At 37.8% G+C, this 18,511-nt stretch overlaps 3 protein-coding genes and 1 pseudogene across 4 annotated transcripts; 3 read left to right on the top strand and 1 right to left on the bottom strand.

Annotated features, from left to right (window-relative positions):
* The first annotated feature begins 604 nt into the window (after nucleotides 1–604).
* On the top strand, nucleotides 605–4,382 carry LOC126786172 (uncharacterized). Its single transcript, XM_050511915.1, has 9 exons — nucleotides 605–869; nucleotides 1,067–1,249; nucleotides 1,740–1,866; nucleotides 1,969–2,094; nucleotides 2,232–2,407; nucleotides 3,014–3,109; nucleotides 3,191–3,284; nucleotides 3,466–3,585; nucleotides 3,974–4,382. Exons 1-9 carry the CDS (start codon nucleotides 696–698, stop codon nucleotides 4,099–4,101), a joined length of 1,224 nt encoding a protein of 407 aa, XP_050367872.1. The 5' UTR covers nucleotides 605–695; the 3' UTR covers nucleotides 4,102–4,382.
* Nucleotides 4,383–4,697: 315 nt separating this feature from the next.
* LOC126787545 (pre-rRNA-processing protein TSR2-like) lies at nucleotides 4,698–6,890 on the bottom strand (annotated as a pseudogene).
* A 1,795-nt stretch (nucleotides 6,891–8,685) lies between these two features.
* LOC126786176 (serine/threonine-protein kinase D6PK-like) lies at nucleotides 8,686–12,139 on the top strand. 2 transcript variants are annotated; one of them, XM_050511924.1, is made up of 3 exons: nucleotides 8,686–9,050; nucleotides 9,424–10,500; nucleotides 11,031–12,139. In XM_050511924.1, the coding sequence occupies exons 2-3, from the start codon at nucleotides 9,599–9,601 to the stop codon at nucleotides 11,896–11,898; spliced, it is 1,770 nt and encodes a 589-aa protein (XP_050367881.1). In that variant the 5' UTR covers nucleotides 8,686–9,050; nucleotides 9,424–9,598; the 3' UTR covers nucleotides 11,899–12,139. The 2 variants fall into 2 exon arrangements, with proteins under 2 accessions (XP_050367881.1, XP_050367883.1); XM_050511926.1 differs by having other exon boundaries at nucleotides 9,427–10,500.
* A 2,324-nt stretch (nucleotides 12,140–14,463) lies between these two features.
* Nucleotides 14,464–18,456, top strand: LOC126786678 (phosphatidylinositol/phosphatidylcholine transfer protein SFH1-like). Its single transcript, XM_050512575.1, has 11 exons — nucleotides 14,464–14,741; nucleotides 14,862–14,890; nucleotides 15,692–15,775; nucleotides 15,865–15,918; nucleotides 16,547–16,624; nucleotides 16,776–16,829; nucleotides 17,051–17,110; nucleotides 17,190–17,285; nucleotides 17,400–17,501; nucleotides 17,605–17,685; nucleotides 17,965–18,456. The coding sequence occupies exons 1-11, from the start codon at nucleotides 14,648–14,650 to the stop codon at nucleotides 18,283–18,285; spliced, it is 1,053 nt and encodes a 350-aa protein (XP_050368532.1). The 5' UTR covers nucleotides 14,464–14,647; the 3' UTR covers nucleotides 18,286–18,456.
* The last annotated feature ends 55 nt before the right edge of the window (nucleotides 18,457–18,511 follow it).

Raw genomic sequence — 18,511 nt, forward strand, 5'->3', positions numbered from 1 at the left:
GCCAACCATGATGAGTTAGTTGCCAGCTCTAGCAGGTGGCATGTCTCATGTTGCTCCTAGGATTATAGGCATAAACATGAGCTAGCTTAATCCACCTTTCGTGGAAACAAAATTGCAGGAAAGGAACCAAACCGGAACAGGTGCAAGTAAGCCGATGAGGGAGATCAGGTTCATCTCCGGGTAGATGCCTTTCTTGGTGAACATTCTCCAAGATGACTCCCCATATCATTGAGGCATTGAAGAACACATCATTACCTGGAAACATGTACATGGACTTCTCTTCGGCAAAATTAATTTGATACATCACATATGTCCATGGGGTTCGCTAAAACTATGGTTAGTAACCGGTCAATTAGGTGATTACTAAATCAAGTGACAACTCTATTCGTACCACTTTCTGTGATCATTTGTATTGGTATTCGCATTTTATATACAACAATGTTCTACTGACCGTATGAACGAAATTATTATATGCAAAACAATAAAAATGGTCTAAATTGATTAATGGGCCGCTTAAAAACTTCGGCCCAACAGGCCCACTTTTCCTCTTCCCCTCTCTCTCTCTCTCTCCTAAAACCCTGAACCCCAAATTTTGCAATTGCCTCTCTGCAAAACCCTAACTTCAAAGCCAAACCCTATCAAATCTTCGTCTGAGCTCTTAGAACGCTAATTCCCAGTAGTGAGAAGCCAAAACGATGTCGTCTGGGAACGATGACACGACCTCAAGCTCAAACTCTGAGCAATCAGATTCTGGAAACGACACACTGAGTTTCATAGAGAACCTCCCAGATGTTCCAATGGGGCAGCTACCTCCCCACATCGACTTCCAGAGGACACGTGTCGATTGCAAGGCTGATGCTCCCATTCATGTAAAGTTACCTCCTTTATTTGATAACTTTTACAGTCTTGGCAGTAACATCCACAGCCCCATTGATGTGTTTGAGTTGAAATTATGTGTTGTAATTGCTTGTTTGATAAGAAAGTTGATTCCTTTTATTTGGGTTTGGTTTGGTTTTGTTGTTGTTGTTGTTTGTTGTGGTGTTTATTGGGTTTTGGGTTCTTGCAGACTGATACATTTCAGTACTCTGGTGCTTATCAATCGTTGAAAGTCGATAATAGCCTGTTGGATAGCTTCTCAAGCAACTTTAGAGTTGAGGTGATTCGGCTCGAAAAGAATGAAATGGAGTTTGATATGATTGGGATCGATCCGGCTATTGCCAATGCGTTCAGGAGGATCCTCATATCTGAGGTTTGTGTTGTGATTGGTGTCATAATTCACAATAGGTTAATATTGTATAATAGTTTTGTGAAGAAAAGAGGAGTGTTCTGATTCATTTTTGTATACGATTGCTTTGTTTGGAGTAAATTATATGATCATTGCAAGTAAAGGTAAAAATTATTCTTTGCTGTATGTAAGTTTTTGTAGAGATCTATGAAGAGTTATGGTCAGTTTTTCCTGTTAAAAGAAATGCTGTTCTTGTCGTTTCAGTTTTGTTTTGTTTTTAATTGTTGAAGTAGCCTAAGAAGGTTAAATATATCTATATTTATAGCTTCTAGACTACTCTGGCCTTATTTAGAAATCTGTATCTGCTACTCAGTTTTGCAATAGCTTTAGGATTACTCTTAAGTCTTAAAGTGTGTTATCAAGAAACATTATGGAGTTCAATGGATATATATATATATATATATATATATATATGGATGATGATCCTAAATTATTTTTGTTGATGCAAGTGTAGGTTCCGACGATGGCTATTGAAAGAGTTCTTATAGCAAATAATACATCAGTTATCCAAGATGAAGTCCTTTCCCACAGATTGGGTCTCATTCCAATCAGGGCTGACCCAAGATTATTTGAATTTACAGGTTTGTTTGATATTGCTGTTGTTTCTTATTGAAAATGTTTTGTATTATGCTCTTTATGCAATTTTGGTGTGAGTTTTTCTCCTTCATTTTTTTTTCTTTTAGAAAAGGATTCGCCAAATGAAAGGAACACCATTGTATTTGGGCTCAAAGTAAGGTGTGAAAAACAAGGCAAACGAAAGGGTTTGAAACAGGAGGGGCAAGAACAAGATGGACAAACACGTATCACAGGTATACAACTTGTTCTTTATAGGCGACATCAAAGTATACATGACCTCTTATCAGACCAAAAAAAAAAAAGATCTCTGTTTATACATCTTTTGTGGATTAATTTCTTCATGTTATGGATATTTTTGTTTCTGAAACAGTGAAGTCAAAAGATTTGGTATGGTTGCCAAATGGGAGTAAATTTGCTTTGGAATCAGAACCAGGAAAAACCTACACATCATTTCAGAAAAGCCAGGATACCATGGAAGTATTTTCTACCAATCCAATTGGTCCAACAGATGGAGATATCACAATTGCTAGACTAGGCCCTGGCCAGGTAACCTTTTAACCTGTTTTAGAGTTCTAGTCATTCCTCAAAACACATATATACCGTTGCCATGTAAAGTAAAGTACTGAAAGCTGCAGCAATTGACTCCAAATATTGCTTAACTGAATGTGACTGCAAGTACTTCAAAAGAGATCTAGTAGTATGATTTAGAATGTGAATTCTCAAGTGATATGTTGAGTTTTGATTCTGCAGCTATTGACTCCATTGTTGTTTGACTAATATCTATAAGTGAGGCGAGAACAGTTTGATTAAATGATATATGACAGGCTAGGTTGAACTACTAGCTCTATTTTTTTAAACTAGTATATAGATGTAGAAGATTAATTCTAGCATCAGCGGTGGAGATTAGGGTGGTAAAGGCTGCTGGTTTAGTAAGAAATGTCAGGTCCATGGTTAGTTTCCATGTAGTCTGCGGTTAAAACCCCTTCATGTAGCTAGGTAGTTTCTATAGTCTCCTGCATTTAGACATTGGCGGCCGGAGCCCCCAATTTTGAGCCCAGGTCTATAAAGTCAGTCTGAGGGATTACTGGGTCAGAAATTTTATTGAACTGTTATTTTTTTTTCTTTGAATTGACACTGCCTACCTCTTCTTAGGAAATTGAACTGGAAGCACTTGCTGTTAAGGGCATTGGCAAAGAACATGCAAAATGGTCCCCAGTTGCCCCTGCTTGGTATAGGATGCTTCCTGAGGTAAGGGAATATGAGTAATGTGATTGCTTCTGGAAATAAAAATATTATGTTATTCAGAATTATAAACTTCTGGTTTTGTAGGTTATAATTTTGAAAGATATTGAGGATGAGCAAGCTGAGAAACTTGTGGCAACATGTCCAGTCAAGGTCTTTGATATTGAAGATATTGGCAAGGGTAACATGAGTTTGTTATTATGCATTACTTCTCTAGTAATTTGATGATACAATATTATCTCTTTTTGTCCCATTCTTCTAATTCGAACAATCATTAACCTGGTAGAATTATACTTATTAAAAAAATATTGTCTCTTTTCCATGTATTCATTGGCTTGATCAATTATTTGATTAATTATCAGGCAAAAAAAGGGCTACTGTAGCAAGACCACGAAAATGCACACTATGTAGGGAGTGCATCAGGGAAGGAAAGGGATGGGAGGATTCCTTGTCATTAAGACGTGTCAAGGATCATTTCATTTGTAAGTATTATGCTTTTTTTTCATTAAATTATAATTTATACAATTCCCTTGATTTCTGGTTACTAATGTGCGTTCTAAGACAAGCTTTAATTCTAAAAGTTTCAATTTCGATGGTTCGGTTTTTATATGATTACTTAAAAAGTTAAAATGTAGAAAATGTCCGACTCCAGTACAAGGATTTTATTTTCACTCAAATAATTTGTATTGGCCCTAGTTTTTTATCAACCATCTGATCCCAGAGACTTGGGTAGATGTTCGTTATCACTATAATTATTTGATTAATAGATACAATCACCAAAAGAAGTCAGGGTAAAAGGATTCTAACAAGGTATCATGATTTGTTTCTATGGCTGTTTTCTGAGTTCTGACTCTCATATTTCACCATCAGTTACTATTGAATCAACTGGGGTATTACCACCTGAAGTCTTATTTACTGAGGCTGTGAAGATACTGCAAGACAAGTGTGAACGCGCTATTAATGATATTTGTTCAGAAACTGAAGCAAAAAAAGTCTGATTGTTAGGTTCTGTTGAGATCAAGAGTTTACAATGCCAATATCAGTAGCAAGTGTATTTTTCGCAGGGGCGACCCAAAGTCTTGATTTTTCTACCACAATTGTGGTGCCTTTTTACCCAACTTCAAACTTTGTTTTGTATGTTGCCGATATTGTGTAGCTTGATGGGTTTTAACCTAGTTCTGAGGTGTAACGGCTAATATGTTTGCTATGATTCTGCATAATGAATGATTTTGACGGATCCCAGCTTGGTCGGTTTCGGCAAATGATCATGCTTGCTTTGATAATCATGCGTTCATCAGTCTGAATTTTAGTTATGAAAGGTCCTGTCAATGCAATGCGTTTGCAAATTGGCTGCTATAAAAGGTCCGAAGCTGGGTGCAAATTTGTTAAAAAGTAGTATGAACTTGAGACATAAGACTGCATGTTAGCCAAATGTTTTAAGAACAATCATGAAATGATAGATATAACTGATTCAGGTCTTTTATACATTGTATGAAAACTGGGTCTACATATAACTACTCTACCTCAAGAGTGACCGGTGTAAAAAATTCGAGCATAATAAGTAGCATTCAGGGGCGTGAATGAGGGGCTCAACCTAATTCCTTTGATTCCGACTTCTTCTTGGTCCGACCGTCCGACTACCCCCCAACCATCTTCTGCTTCAACTGCCTGCTTGGCCTTTGGCTCTACTGCATGAGACTGGTTTGTCCACAATCATATTTGATGAATCATTATTGTTCATGCTAGGATCAGTAGTATCATCTTTCGCTTCCCTAAGGCTTTCGATAGACTTGAAATTGCAATTTAAACAATCTTCATGCATAATCATTATTTTTTCCTCTACCTGTGCAAAAACCAAAGCCAATTATAAGTCAAAAACACAGTTTAGATAAAACAGTCGGTCTAAAATTTCACCCCTCATACCCACTGTCACAGATCCCCTTGGTCTCTGACTAGAACTAAAGTTACAATCTTAACTTTCAACTACTTCGGCAAATCTGAAGGCAAAATAAACCATACAGATACAAAGTCCAGTTACAAAATTGCATCCCAGATGTCGACCAGCCTAAATCTATCCATAGACTTGGGACACAATTTACATATTCTCTTGCGATTCTTATGCATAATCACTAACTTCACAGATAACTTCATAATCCCCAAAAAAAAGAAATAAAAGAAAACCAATAACACAAAAGCACAATATAGCATCCACTGATCAATCAACTGCTTTTCAGCTCCCTGCAGAGAATCAGCTGATAGAACATCAGACATGCATTACACAAAAATCTCGCAGATCTCTAACAGTTCCTCATTTTTATTCGAGTTCACTATCTCTCGACAAGAAGCATACCTAATACAATCTATCAAAACACTATCGAAAATGGCGTAACGATGAAACATGCGTCCTCAATGCTATCACCCTCTACCATAGTATTGAGAGACGGCATAGCTTCGGTCAGCATTTCCTCTAAATCATCTATATAAAGAGGTTCTGCAAATCAATACAACACATTCCTATCAGAACCACAACACTACAGTTTCACGTAATCCAGCACAAAACTAACGATGCATGTAGTACAAATCAGTATTCAAGTTCATAATCCATTCGATTTTGATGAGTTTTCGACACGAAAAAATCGAAATTTAATGGAGTGATTTGAAGGAAAAGAAGAGGAGTTTGATTTTACCGGTGGAGAGATTGAACCAGGAGACGATACCGGAGAAGAGTTGCTCCGCCTTTTGGCGCGAGTCACGGCCGCCCCACTCGTTCTCGACGGCTAATTGAAGCGCCGTCCACCGCCACAGGACTAATCCGACGCCTTCTTGGAACACCGCCGCGGCCGCCGCCGTTAGCTCTCTCTCTCTCTCTCTCTCTCTGAAAATGTGAGGATAGCCGACCCGATATTAATGCGGATGCGGGTTCGGACTCGGGTCAAAGTAGTCTTTGAGGGAAAAAAACTTACCATCAAGAGGTGAAATCATTTACATGTGATGAATGTGCATGAGAAAGGGTGATCATCTCATTTCATAATGTTTAGCTTCACATACAAGAAGAAAATAGTAATTTTCACGAGTGTTTGATTAAAGCTTTCAATCATATATATGTTTTCTAATGGATCATGAGTTGTGCCATTGGTATGCAATTGGATGGCTTAGCTTTATTCTTTAATCTTTAATCTTCTTTTTATTTTGAAGGAATCCTTTAATCTTCTTTTAATGTAACATACAGCTGATTTAATTAGTCATTGATTTGACCCTTGTTTCATGAACAAACCAATTGGTAATTAGCTAGAGGCATGTTTCTTCATTCTCTTTTGAGGAAGTATTCTTGCTATATATGTCACAATCCACGGAAAATTCTGTTCTGCGCGGCTGTATGTCATGCATATAGAAAAACACAGCTCACTCACACACACAACCCATCGTGTTGATCACGTGCTCCCCTAATCAATGCCTATAAAACTTGTTGTATGATGTACATGTATGTACAGCAGACGAACCCACAATCCACAAGTTGGTGAATATTGGGACTGTATTGAAATGGGAGAATTCTGCTATACGTTGCTATGCAGCAACACTTTCATCCACAAACAATCTTCTCCACACCCAAATCCTCCCCATATCCACTGTGCATTTTATCAAACCCTTCCTTCACCACACACAAGTGTGTGTATAGTATACCCTGCTGCACAGCATAGCAAACAAACCCATTGAAATGAGGCTCCTGAACCTGAAGTTTCAGAGTGATACCGAAACCTAGTTTTGATCGAGGCGTATTCGCATGCATTTCCTACCCCCTCTATGCCGTTAGAATGAGTGAATGATCACCTTAGTATGATAAGGTCCGTGGCCGAGAAGATAGAAGAACACAACGAGCTGGTTATAAATTTGATTTTCAAGAGCATGCAGCTCTCTCAGAACTTCAAATTCTGTTAACCTCTCTCTCTCATACGGGTGGTTTCATCTCTTCCTCATCTCGATCATCATCAGTTTTCTCGTTTTTCATCCTCCACAGTCCCCAGCACATGGATGAAACTGGCCGGTGGCCAAATATGACACGTACCGGCGCCGGAATGCAAGCTAGGGATGGTAGAACCGGCTTCCCAATCAATGTGATGCAGGCGCCGATTTCACTGAGATAAATATTGAACCTATATATATATACTGCATGTGGCACCCAAGATGTCTCAGAAGCATATACATACTAGTTATACTTATACTTGTAGCTACCAGAGGAAAGACAGCGCCGAAGAAAGTTGAAAAGATATATGTAAATATGTGAATGAAACCCTAGGCCTCCATATCAATTCACTCCTTTTTCTCAAAATGATTTGGCATATTTGGTCGTAACACTTTACAATTCATCCATTCCGAATGTCCGTAGAAGGGTAGCATGGTGCTGCATCCACAAGGTTTCGAACTTGAGACTGCTGCATGCATTCGCTCCTCATATCAATTCACTCCTTCGATCTTCTCTTCTTCTTATAAGCCGTAGTTATAGAGCTTTACGCTGAAGCTAGGGTATGGTCTGCAGTCGATCTGCGCGCACTAGTAGTCTAGTACGTACTAATATTAATTATAGCAGCCAAACATACGGGTACGTAGGGTATGGAAATCTGCCAGTAAATTAAGTGTATCAACTATCAAGTACTGTGTCGTTGATCATTTTGCCAAGTTTGCTCAATCCTGGAATATGCAGCATGGTCTTCTAATACAAGGGATGTCAATCCGCATCGACCAAATGAACTCAGTAGAGTAAAAACAGAAGTAGGTAACCTATTATTGAGTGAACATGCAAATTAAGAGTTCTTTGAGATTACTAACCAAAAACGAAAGATTTTTATGAGATTCGTTGGGTTCTTTTTTTTGTATTTGGTGCTGCTATTATTATGTATACAAACAAGGGATCCGCAATAATTCGAGCTAAACATCGAATGTCTACTCGCTCCCGCTCCACTCATTATTTCACCAATTGATCCATGTACGTAAACTATTCTAGCCCTTAACAAATTAAGTCTACATGTTCACTTATGTTTCCAATATATTAAATGGATGTTGACAGATTGACATAATAGCTACATGTCTAAATCCTCATGAGCCGAACATATGAGAACCAACAACCCTAAATTGCCTGACGCCACTTCTTTAGTTTTATTTATTTATTTTTTGGATCATCACCTCATCAAAGGACCATCTGCCTATTATAATCAAGATTAATGAACAACCAAATTTCCATAACATAATTTAGTTTTGGACCACTAAATGGTTGGGGATGGGTACTTAATGGCTTTATTTCTTCCTTTAAAGTGGGACTAGTGGACAAGTGAGAAGGGACATGCATAGGGTGATGTCCTACATCTCAAAGCCTTAAAGAAGAAAACCAAGAACTCTAATGTATGGGGGGACAGGGTGGAGCCATAGGAGGTCCATCCATTGATTCAGACCCTTGAATTTGGGACAGAATACAATGAAATAATTGAGCCCAAAGAAAAAAAAAAGAAACCAATAATGAAAAGCCTAAATCCAGTTATCCAGAAAGCCTGAAACTTTAGCTCTTTGGCTTTGACCCCTCTCTCTCCTCATACTCTCCCCCCATCAAAGACTCAAAGTATATATCAATCCATGGTGTAGTGTGTAGCCCACAGAAGACAGTGAGAGACACACCCAAGTTTTCCAAGTCTTTTCCTCTATTAATCAAAACTCACTGAAAGCTCTTCCCTTTCTTCTGTTTTTCTCTCTCTCCACACATTTCAGGCCAGAGAGAAAAAAAAATATATAGCTCTCAGTCTCACACACTCCACATTGCTCTCTTTCTTTCTCTTCTTTTCTCTCTATCCACAGTTGTGACTTGTGAGTGCTTCTCTCTCTCTCTCAGTTAAAGCAAAGCACCTTCAAAGTTCTGATCTTTGAGAACCGCTCAATCTCTCCCTTGCTCTCACTCAAGCAGGTACCCTTTTTGGGCTTCCCTTTTTCTCTTCACTTTTAACTGTTCATGTGATTTGCTTCTGTATCTTGGTTTTTCTAGCATCTGGGTGTTTGTTGTTCAGTTCCAAGTTCTTGAGGATGTTTTTCTGTAAGTGGGTTTGATAGTCCTTCTGTTTGTTGTTTGTTAAAGATCGAATTTTGATCTACTGTAAAGCATAGATTTACTTCTCTGTAGGTTTGGTGTCTAATCATGTAGAGGATGCTTGCATTGATTTGGGTTTTGTGATTTGCATATGGATCAAGTTGATACTGTAGTGATTTGCAAACTAGTGCTTCTATTTTGGGTTTTTTACTGTCTCTGCTGCTTAGTTGTGAATGTTGTTGTTTGTTTGTAGAAGTTACCTTGCTATTTTGGACTTGAAGATGAGATTGATTTTTGTTTGTCAATGGAGGGAGTCACTTAATCGAGTTGGGGGTTGAGTGATAGGTTTTGATCTGTTCTAGCAAGTCTGGGTTTCTGTGATTTTCTTGAAATCTGGCTGCTGAACTTCTCTGTATAATTAAAGGGAAATGATGGGTAGTCGGATAGAAGAAGGAAAATCGCGCAGACCTCCACCTTTACAGATCACAAAGACAAGTAAATCTGAGCCAGTTACTCCGAAACAAATGCCCAGCAGCAATCTGCAACCAGCTGTATCGAAGCAGGTGTATGGAGAAACTATCGAAGAGAGGAAACGCAAGACTCAGCAGGATTCTGCCAAATATTTAGCTGATAAGTTAGAATCAAGTTTATCAATGGGTGATCCAATTCAGGTGCCAGCCAATGCGGGCCTTGCAGTGAGTGAGTCCAGGAATATGCCGGATGGTGGAGTTGATCAAGTAAAGAAAACATTAGAAAATGGTATCAGCTCAGCGAAAGTCAGCGATGGGGCAAGCAGTCTGGCCAAGACTAGTGGAAGTGCCAAGATTAGTAATCAAGCTGAATTTGTTGAGAGTGGGAAGAGCAGTATTTGTAGAGGTAGCACAAGCACTGATGTGAGTGATGAAAGTACTTGTAGCAGCTTTAGTAGCGCTATCAACAAACCTCACAAGGCAAATGACATTCATTGGGAAGCCATACAGGCTGTCCGTGCAAGGGATAATGTATTTGGTTTAGGTCATTTCAGACTTCTGAAGAAATTGGGCTGTGGGGATATTGGAAGCGTCTATCTTTCAGAGTTGAGTGGAACGAAATGTTATTTTGCAATGAAGGTCATGGACAAAGCATCTCTGGCTAATCGGAAAAAACTTCTTCGCGCTCAGACAGAGAGAGATATACTTCAATGTTTGGACCATCCTTTTCTTCCAACCCTATATACCCATTTTGAGACAGAAAAGTATTCATGTCTAGTAATGGAGTTCTGCCCTGGAGGTGACTTGCACACACTTCGGCAGAGGCAACCAGGAAAGTATTTTAGTGAGCAAGCAGTGAAGTAAGTATTCTCTCCTACACATTTTATATAGTTCAAAACATGGTAAATAATCTCCACCATTATCAGTTTGAGCATTTGTGGTTTACATTGCTTATTTTTGATATTGTGATCTTCCAAGGTCAGTTTACTTGCTCATTGACATATTGCTATTAGAAGGATACCATTAAGTGTGTTATGATATGGCATTAAAGTTTCCATCTTTGTAGTGTGAGTTTGAGTATTAAATGATCTAGACTCAGTTAACCCTTCTATGCTGATATGACGCACACATTCCCCAAACACAAGGCTTCACTATGTAATTTTTCTGCTGTATTAGTACACTTGGGTTGAAACTGGGTTGCTGATGTTGACTCTTCAACATTATTGGCAACCATACTGGTGTTAGGATAAATTAAAAATGATGGGTTTGCTTTTTCTCTCAGCTACAATGTTCAATCCTGCGCATGTAGTTATAAAGAAATGTGCTTGCTATGTTACTTAGAACTGTTATCAGATTTTGATGGTCATTTCTGTTATGTTTGTCCATGCAGGTTCTATGTGGCAGAGGTCCTCCTTGCGCTTGAATATCTTCACATGCTTGGGATTGTTTATCGTGACCTCAAACCGGAGAATGTCCTTGTAAGAGATGATGGACACATAATGCTTTCAGACTTTGATCTTTCGTTGCGCTGTGCTGTCAGCCCGACTCTAGTTAAATCTTCAATTCCTGAGTCTGATCCCTTGCGAAAGAATCCAGTCTACTGTGTGCAACCGACCTGCATTGAGCCCTCATGTATTCAGCCGTCATGTGTGGTGCCTACAACATGTTTCTCCCCTCGATTCTTTTCAAGTAAATCCAAGAAAGACCGAAAACCCAAGAATGAAATGGGAAACCAAGTCAGCCCATTGCCAGAGCTTATGGCTGAGCCAACCAATGCTCGCTCAATGTCATTTGTTGGGACTCATGAGTATTTGGCACCAGAAATTATCAAAGGTGAAGGCCATGGCAGTGCTGTTGATTGGTGGACTTTTGGGATCTTCCTGTATGAGCTGTTGTTCGGTAAGACCCCTTTCAAGGGATCAGGAAATCGAGCCACTCTGTTCAATGTTGTAGGTCAGCCACTGAGATTCCCAGAGTCGCCAGTGGTCAGCTTCTCAGCAAGAGATCTGATAAGGGGCTTACTAGTGAAAGAACCACAGCATAGGCTGGCATACAAACGTGGAGCAACTGAGATTAAACAGCATCCCTTCTTTGAAGGTGTCAATTGGGCACTGATTAGATGTGCAACCCCACCTGATATCCCAAAGCCAGTCGAGTTTGAGCGGCTATCAGCCCCCGTAATGTCAACTAGTGATAAAGCTACTGCTGCAGCATCTCATCCAGATCAAAACAATTACCTGGAATTTGATTTCTTTTAATTATTTTCCAAACTGCTATGCCATATTTCTTTCTTTATTGAGATGTAGAGCTTCTGAATATGTTGATCTTGTGGAATTTAGAGTTTGTTTATGTTCATAACAATCATATGTTTGGTTTCATTATAAACAGACATTTGTATTGCAGCTCAAAGCTTGTTGCTGTGTCGAAAATGTGGGATCCTGGTTCTGTCTTTGATATGATGGTAACAGTATGGTCCAGCTTCTGTTCATCCATTCTTCCGGCCCTTATTTTCTTATACGGAAACGACCACAAATGACTCAATAGAAAAGTCTGGGAAGTGTTCACATCCAATTTATTGAGTTCTTTGAATGAACTCCATGGTTAGCTACAGTCTGAGATTATTTGGCTTCCCTGTCAACACAAGACTCATGAAGATTGAGACTTGGCGAAACTTTAAAATATGTGATATCACAAGTGATCCATGTGGAGATATTGAGGAGCTTCCCCAATATCTCAACCAACATGACTAGTATGAGTAGCCGTTTAGTTTTCCGTAAGCAAACTCTCTTCTCTTGCCCAACTTGGACCTGTTGTCAAATGGATCCAGGTGAGGACTGAGGAGGTCAGCTTTGACGGTTCTTGCATCCCTAATTTTGGGGGTATTCTTTTAAGGGCGTGTCCTTGTTAATTTTTTTGGGTTAGAACCAAATTAAGGAAATTTTTTTCTTGTTTTAAACAAGAATCAGAATACTATTACGAAAGAAAAACCATGAGAACATCATCCCCACCTGATCATGATGAAACTCTAGGAACACAAACAAATAAAGTACTGTAAATAGGAGAGCTGGCTCGATCATGACTTAATCTAACCTTATTGTCTTATATAAGTTGCCTCAGTCACAAGACTAAGGTTAGACTAAATGATCATCAAATTCAAATACGGTAGAAGTTGAGATATATATATATAGTGTTCTGAACAATAGAAGGTGGAGATGTAAAAATACAACTGAATATAAACAAAATAAGAAAATTTAAACTCTAATTTCAAAGTGAAATTATGCACTATATCTATATTATTAATAACTCAAACACACTTTATTAATCATAAGTATTATGAAAAGATATGAGAATCTTCAGACTATATTTTATTTTTGATAAAATTTTAATATATGAATGATGTATATGTAAATAAAAATATATAGAAAATAAATACAAAATATAATAAATAATTATCCACAACTTTACTCATTATTTTCATAAATAACTTCTCAATTTCTACTTTTCACGTGAGTAACTTTCTCTTCTCCTTGTATTCATATGCGTCGAGTATGTGTCGTCTAATATAATATATTTTTTCCTAATCATACGCATTGACCAATATATATTAACTTTTAGGTGTCTGCTTGTATGTGATTTATTTGGTCATTTGACACACTGTCAAGTTTAAGTTTGAGGCAGCCCGATCTTGAAGGCGAAAGTCAAGATGATGTTCTCCCTCCCTTCCACTTCGAGGTAAATGTTTAAAAAGTTGAATGTCGTGATATCACACGGTCTTGGAGATTTTGAGTCAAAAAAATGCTGCATTTTGCGATTTCCTGTATAGTTTAAGGTAATAGTAAGAACAATAACAACTCCACCGAAAGTTTAACATATTCTGTGTTTCTCTCTCTAGCTAGCTGCCTCTTACTTCCTAGATGAAATCACATCACCACATGGCTGCTTTGGTCAAAATTTGGCATCTCCATGTGTGCCCATGTTTATTTTATTTATTTATTACATATTAAGGAATAAATGGACCACTATTTTGAATTTTCCTTTTACAGAAATTTAAGTCATGCCACATTTATTAAGGGAAATTCTTATTTACTGACTTACCACATTTATGAAATTATATCAGGAAATTAATCTTAAGGTTATAGTGGATTAGTTCCTTTCATTGAGACATCAACTCTCTCTCTCTCTCTCTCTTATTAATGAAATTATAGAATACAAAGAGGCCTAGACAATTTACAGTAATATAACATCTTAAAGTAAAAAATGTCTACCTCTAGTTACTAGTTAGGCGATATGTGGCACGAGAACATCTTCCCCATTATTTGCAATCTCATAAAGTAGAATATTTAGTGGAAAAATTTGTGCTTGGGAAGATTCTTCAAAGAAAAGCAAGAGTTATTCCCTTGAATTATTAAGGAATTAAGAGCATTATTGAAAACTGTAATTTTCAATGAGGAATATATTATGGAAAATTTAAAAAATTAGATGCGAAAGTAATGTTTATAAAATAGGTGGTACCCTCTCTCCAAAAATACTTATTGGCACCCATATTATGTGTTTACCATGATGTCAATTGATAAACTAATCTGATCAAAACCAGTAACAGATCTCATGGGCATGGAATGAGACCAAAAAAGAAACAAACAAGACAGTAGGTCTATATTGTCTCCTAAATATCTTCCCTTTTCCTTTCAAAAACCTTTCCCTATTTTTCACCGCTGAAAAATTAATTTAAATCTCATAATGATGGCAATAAACCATGCCTTCAAAAAAGCTTCAATCATAGTCTGAGGTGCTCAGAAAGTGTACCCCAAAACTGTTATTATAAGGACACCTCTCTCTCTCTAAAGTTCTTGTCTTTTTAAAACCTCTCTCATTCTTTCTCTCTAGATTTGGGGAATCAAGTTCAAGTTTGTTTGTAATCTAGAGCGCTGTAAAGTTGGGGAGAGAGAGAGAGAGAGAGACATAGAGTTGGAGTGCAAACTTGAACTCAAAAAATAGCAGTCTTTCTTTATGTTTAAATATCTGCACAGGGAACCAACAGAAGACAAGATGGGTGTTCCTGATCCAGAAGCGATCAAGCAGTTTCAGTTGTTAATGGAGAAAGGTAGATGAGTTTGAAAAACCCATTTCAGATATGTCAATGGATCAACCCTGTTGTTTTGATCTAGAAGTTTGATCCATCTTTGTCTTTTGCTCTGTGTTTTTTTTTTCGTTAACTTTTCAGTTGATGAGCCGCTGAAGAACACATTTGAGGTTAGACCCTGTTTCTGTTTCAAAGTTTGCTCGATCTGGGTTGTTAAAGTTTTGAACTTTTCTGATTTGCAGCAACAGATTATGAAACCCATTACTTCATTCAGTTCAGTTTAATCACTGAGCTTTGTCTTTTCTGTTGGAACTTGCTTATTGTTGGATGTCAGATCAGTTTCCTGGGATGCTGTATCGATTCGAATAAAGTTCATACATAATTATTTGAAGATAATTAGGGTGTTTATATGGTAATACCTGATCCGTTTGATCTTGGTAGTACTTCGAACGAGAAACTCTGGCTCTTGCTTTTATTGAACCGACAGAGTGAATTCTGGCTGTGATCGACATGTTGGACTTTTACAAGTTCTAACTTTCTATTTGTTGACAATGTCAACTGTATGCTTGAATTGACGAAGCTATATTTTTGGTATTATAAGGATGGTGTAGAATTTACTTGATCAGTTTCTTACTGCAATACAAGTGGGTGCAATGCATGCCTTGCTACTCTTAGCTATGCATTATGGAGTCTCTTGGTTTTGGTAATACGGTAGTAGATAATACATTCTATAATATATATACTGTATGTGTACAACTGCGCACATCTCTAGCTAATTAGATCCAAGCGAGAGAAAACCAAGCAAAAGGGGAAAATTGTAGATATGTGGCGAAGTTGAGACAATATAGCTCGATGTGGAATGTTTTTGTTGATGATAAATCCTTTGAAGTTGGTAGTTAATTATTTATCATCCATTGACTGTACAAATGAAACGTACTTTGGAATTCTAAATACTGCGTCTTCATTTACAGAATGTGCACCAAGGGTATCCCAACGAGACATTTGTGCGGTTTCTTAAAGCAAGGGACTGGAATGTTGCCAAAGCCCACAAAATGGTTTGAGTCATCAACTTTCCTCAATAAATTCAACTACTTTGTCTTCTAGACCTTGGTTTGCTTTTCTAACCATGCGTAAATTGATCCAGTTGGTTGACTGTTTGCAATGGAGGATAGACAGCGAAATTGACAATATATTGGCGGTGAGTTTTTTTTACCAAGAAATTATTGGATCAACTCATAGTGACCAATCATGTGTAACTCCTCTTTTTGGTGTTTCTCGTCTGATATTTTCAATACCTGTGTATTTAGAATGTTTCAAACAGAAATGACTTTCTATAAGAGTTGGTCATTTAAATTTCAAGGTTTTCAGTTTTCAAGAGCACATATGTTTTGTTCATCCTGAATCTCTATTTGGGGGATAGGAGGTCTTTAAGGTTTGGCTATAAGTTCTAACTTTTGTTTACAGATTTGATCTGTTTTGTTAATTATTATATGTATAAAAGCATGCCAGTTGCATTTGTGGGAAATTTCTAGTTTCAGTTGTGTTCAGAGAACAGCATGTATTATGATCGTTGTTTGGACTTTAGGTCAAGCAGCCACTAGTAACTACTGGTTAAATCTGAAGGCAGTATGGAAATTTCGACGCACATGTTAGAGATAAATCTATCATTAGTTAGAGGGCATTTGACATCTAGTTGCCACAAGTTTATAGGAATTAGAAAAATTGTTTATTGTACTATGGCATATTGTGGATTGATACCCGGCATATTAAAATACATAACTTTAATTATGATGTGTTGACTGATGATCATGTTTTTGGTGATACAGAAACCAATCATCCCTACTGATTTGTACAGACAAGTGCGAGATTCTCAGCTTCAGGGATTGTCTGGTTACTCAAAAGAGGTATTCCTTGATGCAATTTGCCATTCTCTCCATCCCAATGTTCTTTTGTTTGCAATAGGCCAATAGTTGGCTAGTTTTGGCTCTCTGATGGTCCTTGATGTTTAATTTCAATTCACAATATTTATGTTGTTATCCTATTTGTTTCTTCCAGGGTCTTCCTGTGATTGCTGTTGGTGTTGGGCTCAGCACATATGACAACGCTTCTGTAAGGATGATATTTTTATAAATAAATTGTATCATATGACATAGGTGCATTTGACTATATATTTATATACATGCATTTACATAGATACATGTACTAATGGTGCTACTAGGGTGTGTGTATCTATGTATATTTCAAAGCCACAGCAAGGCTCATGTCGGTAGGCTTTTATGTTGCAAACCATTCTTTCTGTGGTATTAACTTGTCTGATTCTATTAATGTAGGTAAATTACTATGTTCAGTCACACATCCAGATGAATGAATATCGAGATCGTGTAGTTTTAGTAAGTGCTTAAGGTTGTCTAATCAATTTGCTGAAGTGCAATTTCATATGGAGCCTGATTTTGGTATCTTTTGTTGTAGCCTTCTGCAACAAAGAAGTACGGAAAATTTATTGGAACCTGTGTGAAAGTGCTGGATATGACTGGCTTAAGGCTGTCAGCGCTTAATCATATTAAGGTATTCCTCCTTCAACCAAAGAAATCCAAAACGAACGGAACTATTGACTCAAATCTTCTCATTTTAATTACGAAGTCCCATATGATTGACACTTTCTTTGATCTGTTGATGCAGCTCTTGACTGTTACCTCCACAATTGATGACTTGAATTATCCAGAGAAGACAGATACATACTATATTGTCAATGCCCCATACATATTTTCAGCATGTTGGAAGGTTTGTCGCTATTCAGAATTTGAAATAAACACAGGAACGTAGAACCTTAAATGGGTGGTATGCCAACTTTGAGACAGAAGTATTAATGTTTAATTCTTTACAGGTTGTAAAACCTCTTTTGCAAGAAAGGACAAGGAGGAAAATCCAGGTTCTTCAAGGTTGTGGAAAAGATGAATTACTGAAAGTAAGCATGATCATTTCATTCAAATATCACCATTGGCATCCTATTCCACTAGTGGCTTGCAATTAGAAGTTTTGTACTTTCGTAATGGAACTCTGTATTTCATATCACTCTACGTTAACGTAAACAGCAGTTTCGTAGTGGAGTTATGTACCTCTGATCACCTATTGGGGGTTAAATTAAGTATTCCGAAGCCATTTTGTTCTTTCAGCTGCATGTGTTCATCTACATCTTGTTCCCTTTCTTCTTTGGGGACAATCTGACCTGGAAATGTGTATGCAGATCATGGATTATTCGTCCCTCCCACATTTTTGTAGAAAACAGGGCTCTGGTTCAGCTCGAAATTCAGAAAATGGGCAAACTAGTAATTGTTTCTCCCTGGACCATGCTTACCATCAAGAGCTGTACAATTTTGTCAAGCAGCAAGCAATGCGCATGGAGTGTGTGGCACCAATTAAACAGGGATCATTCCATGTCAATTTCCCGGATTCCACCCCTGATGATGAAGAGATTGCTAAAACCATAGAGGCTGAGTTCCACAAGTATGGAAACCAGAGCAGCCTCACCAAGTCACCAAGCGGCCTAAGATTTAACCGATCTTGAATAGTTCCATTTGTTAACCTGTATGGTGGTTATTAGTATCTTAGCCTACATGACAGTGTCAACATTTCTATGAGACCTGAATGTTGTTGTCATGTTAAATCTGTGTAATAGTGCATGCTTGCATCAGCTCGATGCACCTTTATGACAAGCTAATCCGGTGTCGTCTGCAGTTCTGCAGTACCACCGATTATAATTTTTCTTCCATGTGTACTTTGTACGTAGGAAA

This window comes from Argentina anserina, chromosome 3 (genome assembly GCF_933775445.1).
Source record: "Argentina anserina chromosome 3, drPotAnse1.1, whole genome shotgun sequence".
Lineage (NCBI taxonomy): Eukaryota > Viridiplantae > Streptophyta > Magnoliopsida > Rosales > Rosaceae > Argentina > Argentina anserina.

Coding starts and splice junctions, on each gene's coding strand:
- LOC126786172 (XM_050511915.1), top strand. CDS start 696: ATGTCGTCTGGGAACGATGACACGACCTCAAGCTCAAACTCTGAGCAA. Junction 1,250..1,739: donor GGAGGATCCTCATATCTGAG/GTTTGTGTTGTG, acceptor ATGCAAGTGTAG/GTTCCGACGATGGCTATTGA. Junction 2,095..2,231: donor TGGACAAACACGTATCACAG/GTATACAACTTG, acceptor TTTCTGAAACAG/TGAAGTCAAAAGATTTGGTA.
- LOC126786176 (XM_050511924.1), top strand. CDS start 9,599: ATGATGGGTAGTCGGATAGAAGAAGGAAAATCGCGCAGACCTCCACCT. Junction 10,501..11,030: donor TTTAGTGAGCAAGCAGTGAA/GTAAGTATTCTC, acceptor TTGTCCATGCAG/GTTCTATGTGGCAGAGGTCC.
- LOC126786678 (XM_050512575.1), top strand. CDS start 14,648: ATGTTTAAATATCTGCACAGGGAACCAACAGAAGACAAGATGGGTGTT. Junction 15,776..15,864: donor TTGCCAAAGCCCACAAAATG/GTTTGAGTCATC, acceptor AAATTGATCCAG/TTGGTTGACTGTTTGCAATG. Junction 17,502..17,604: donor TATTTTCAGCATGTTGGAAG/GTTTGTCGCTAT, acceptor AATTCTTTACAG/GTTGTAAAACCTCTTTTGCA.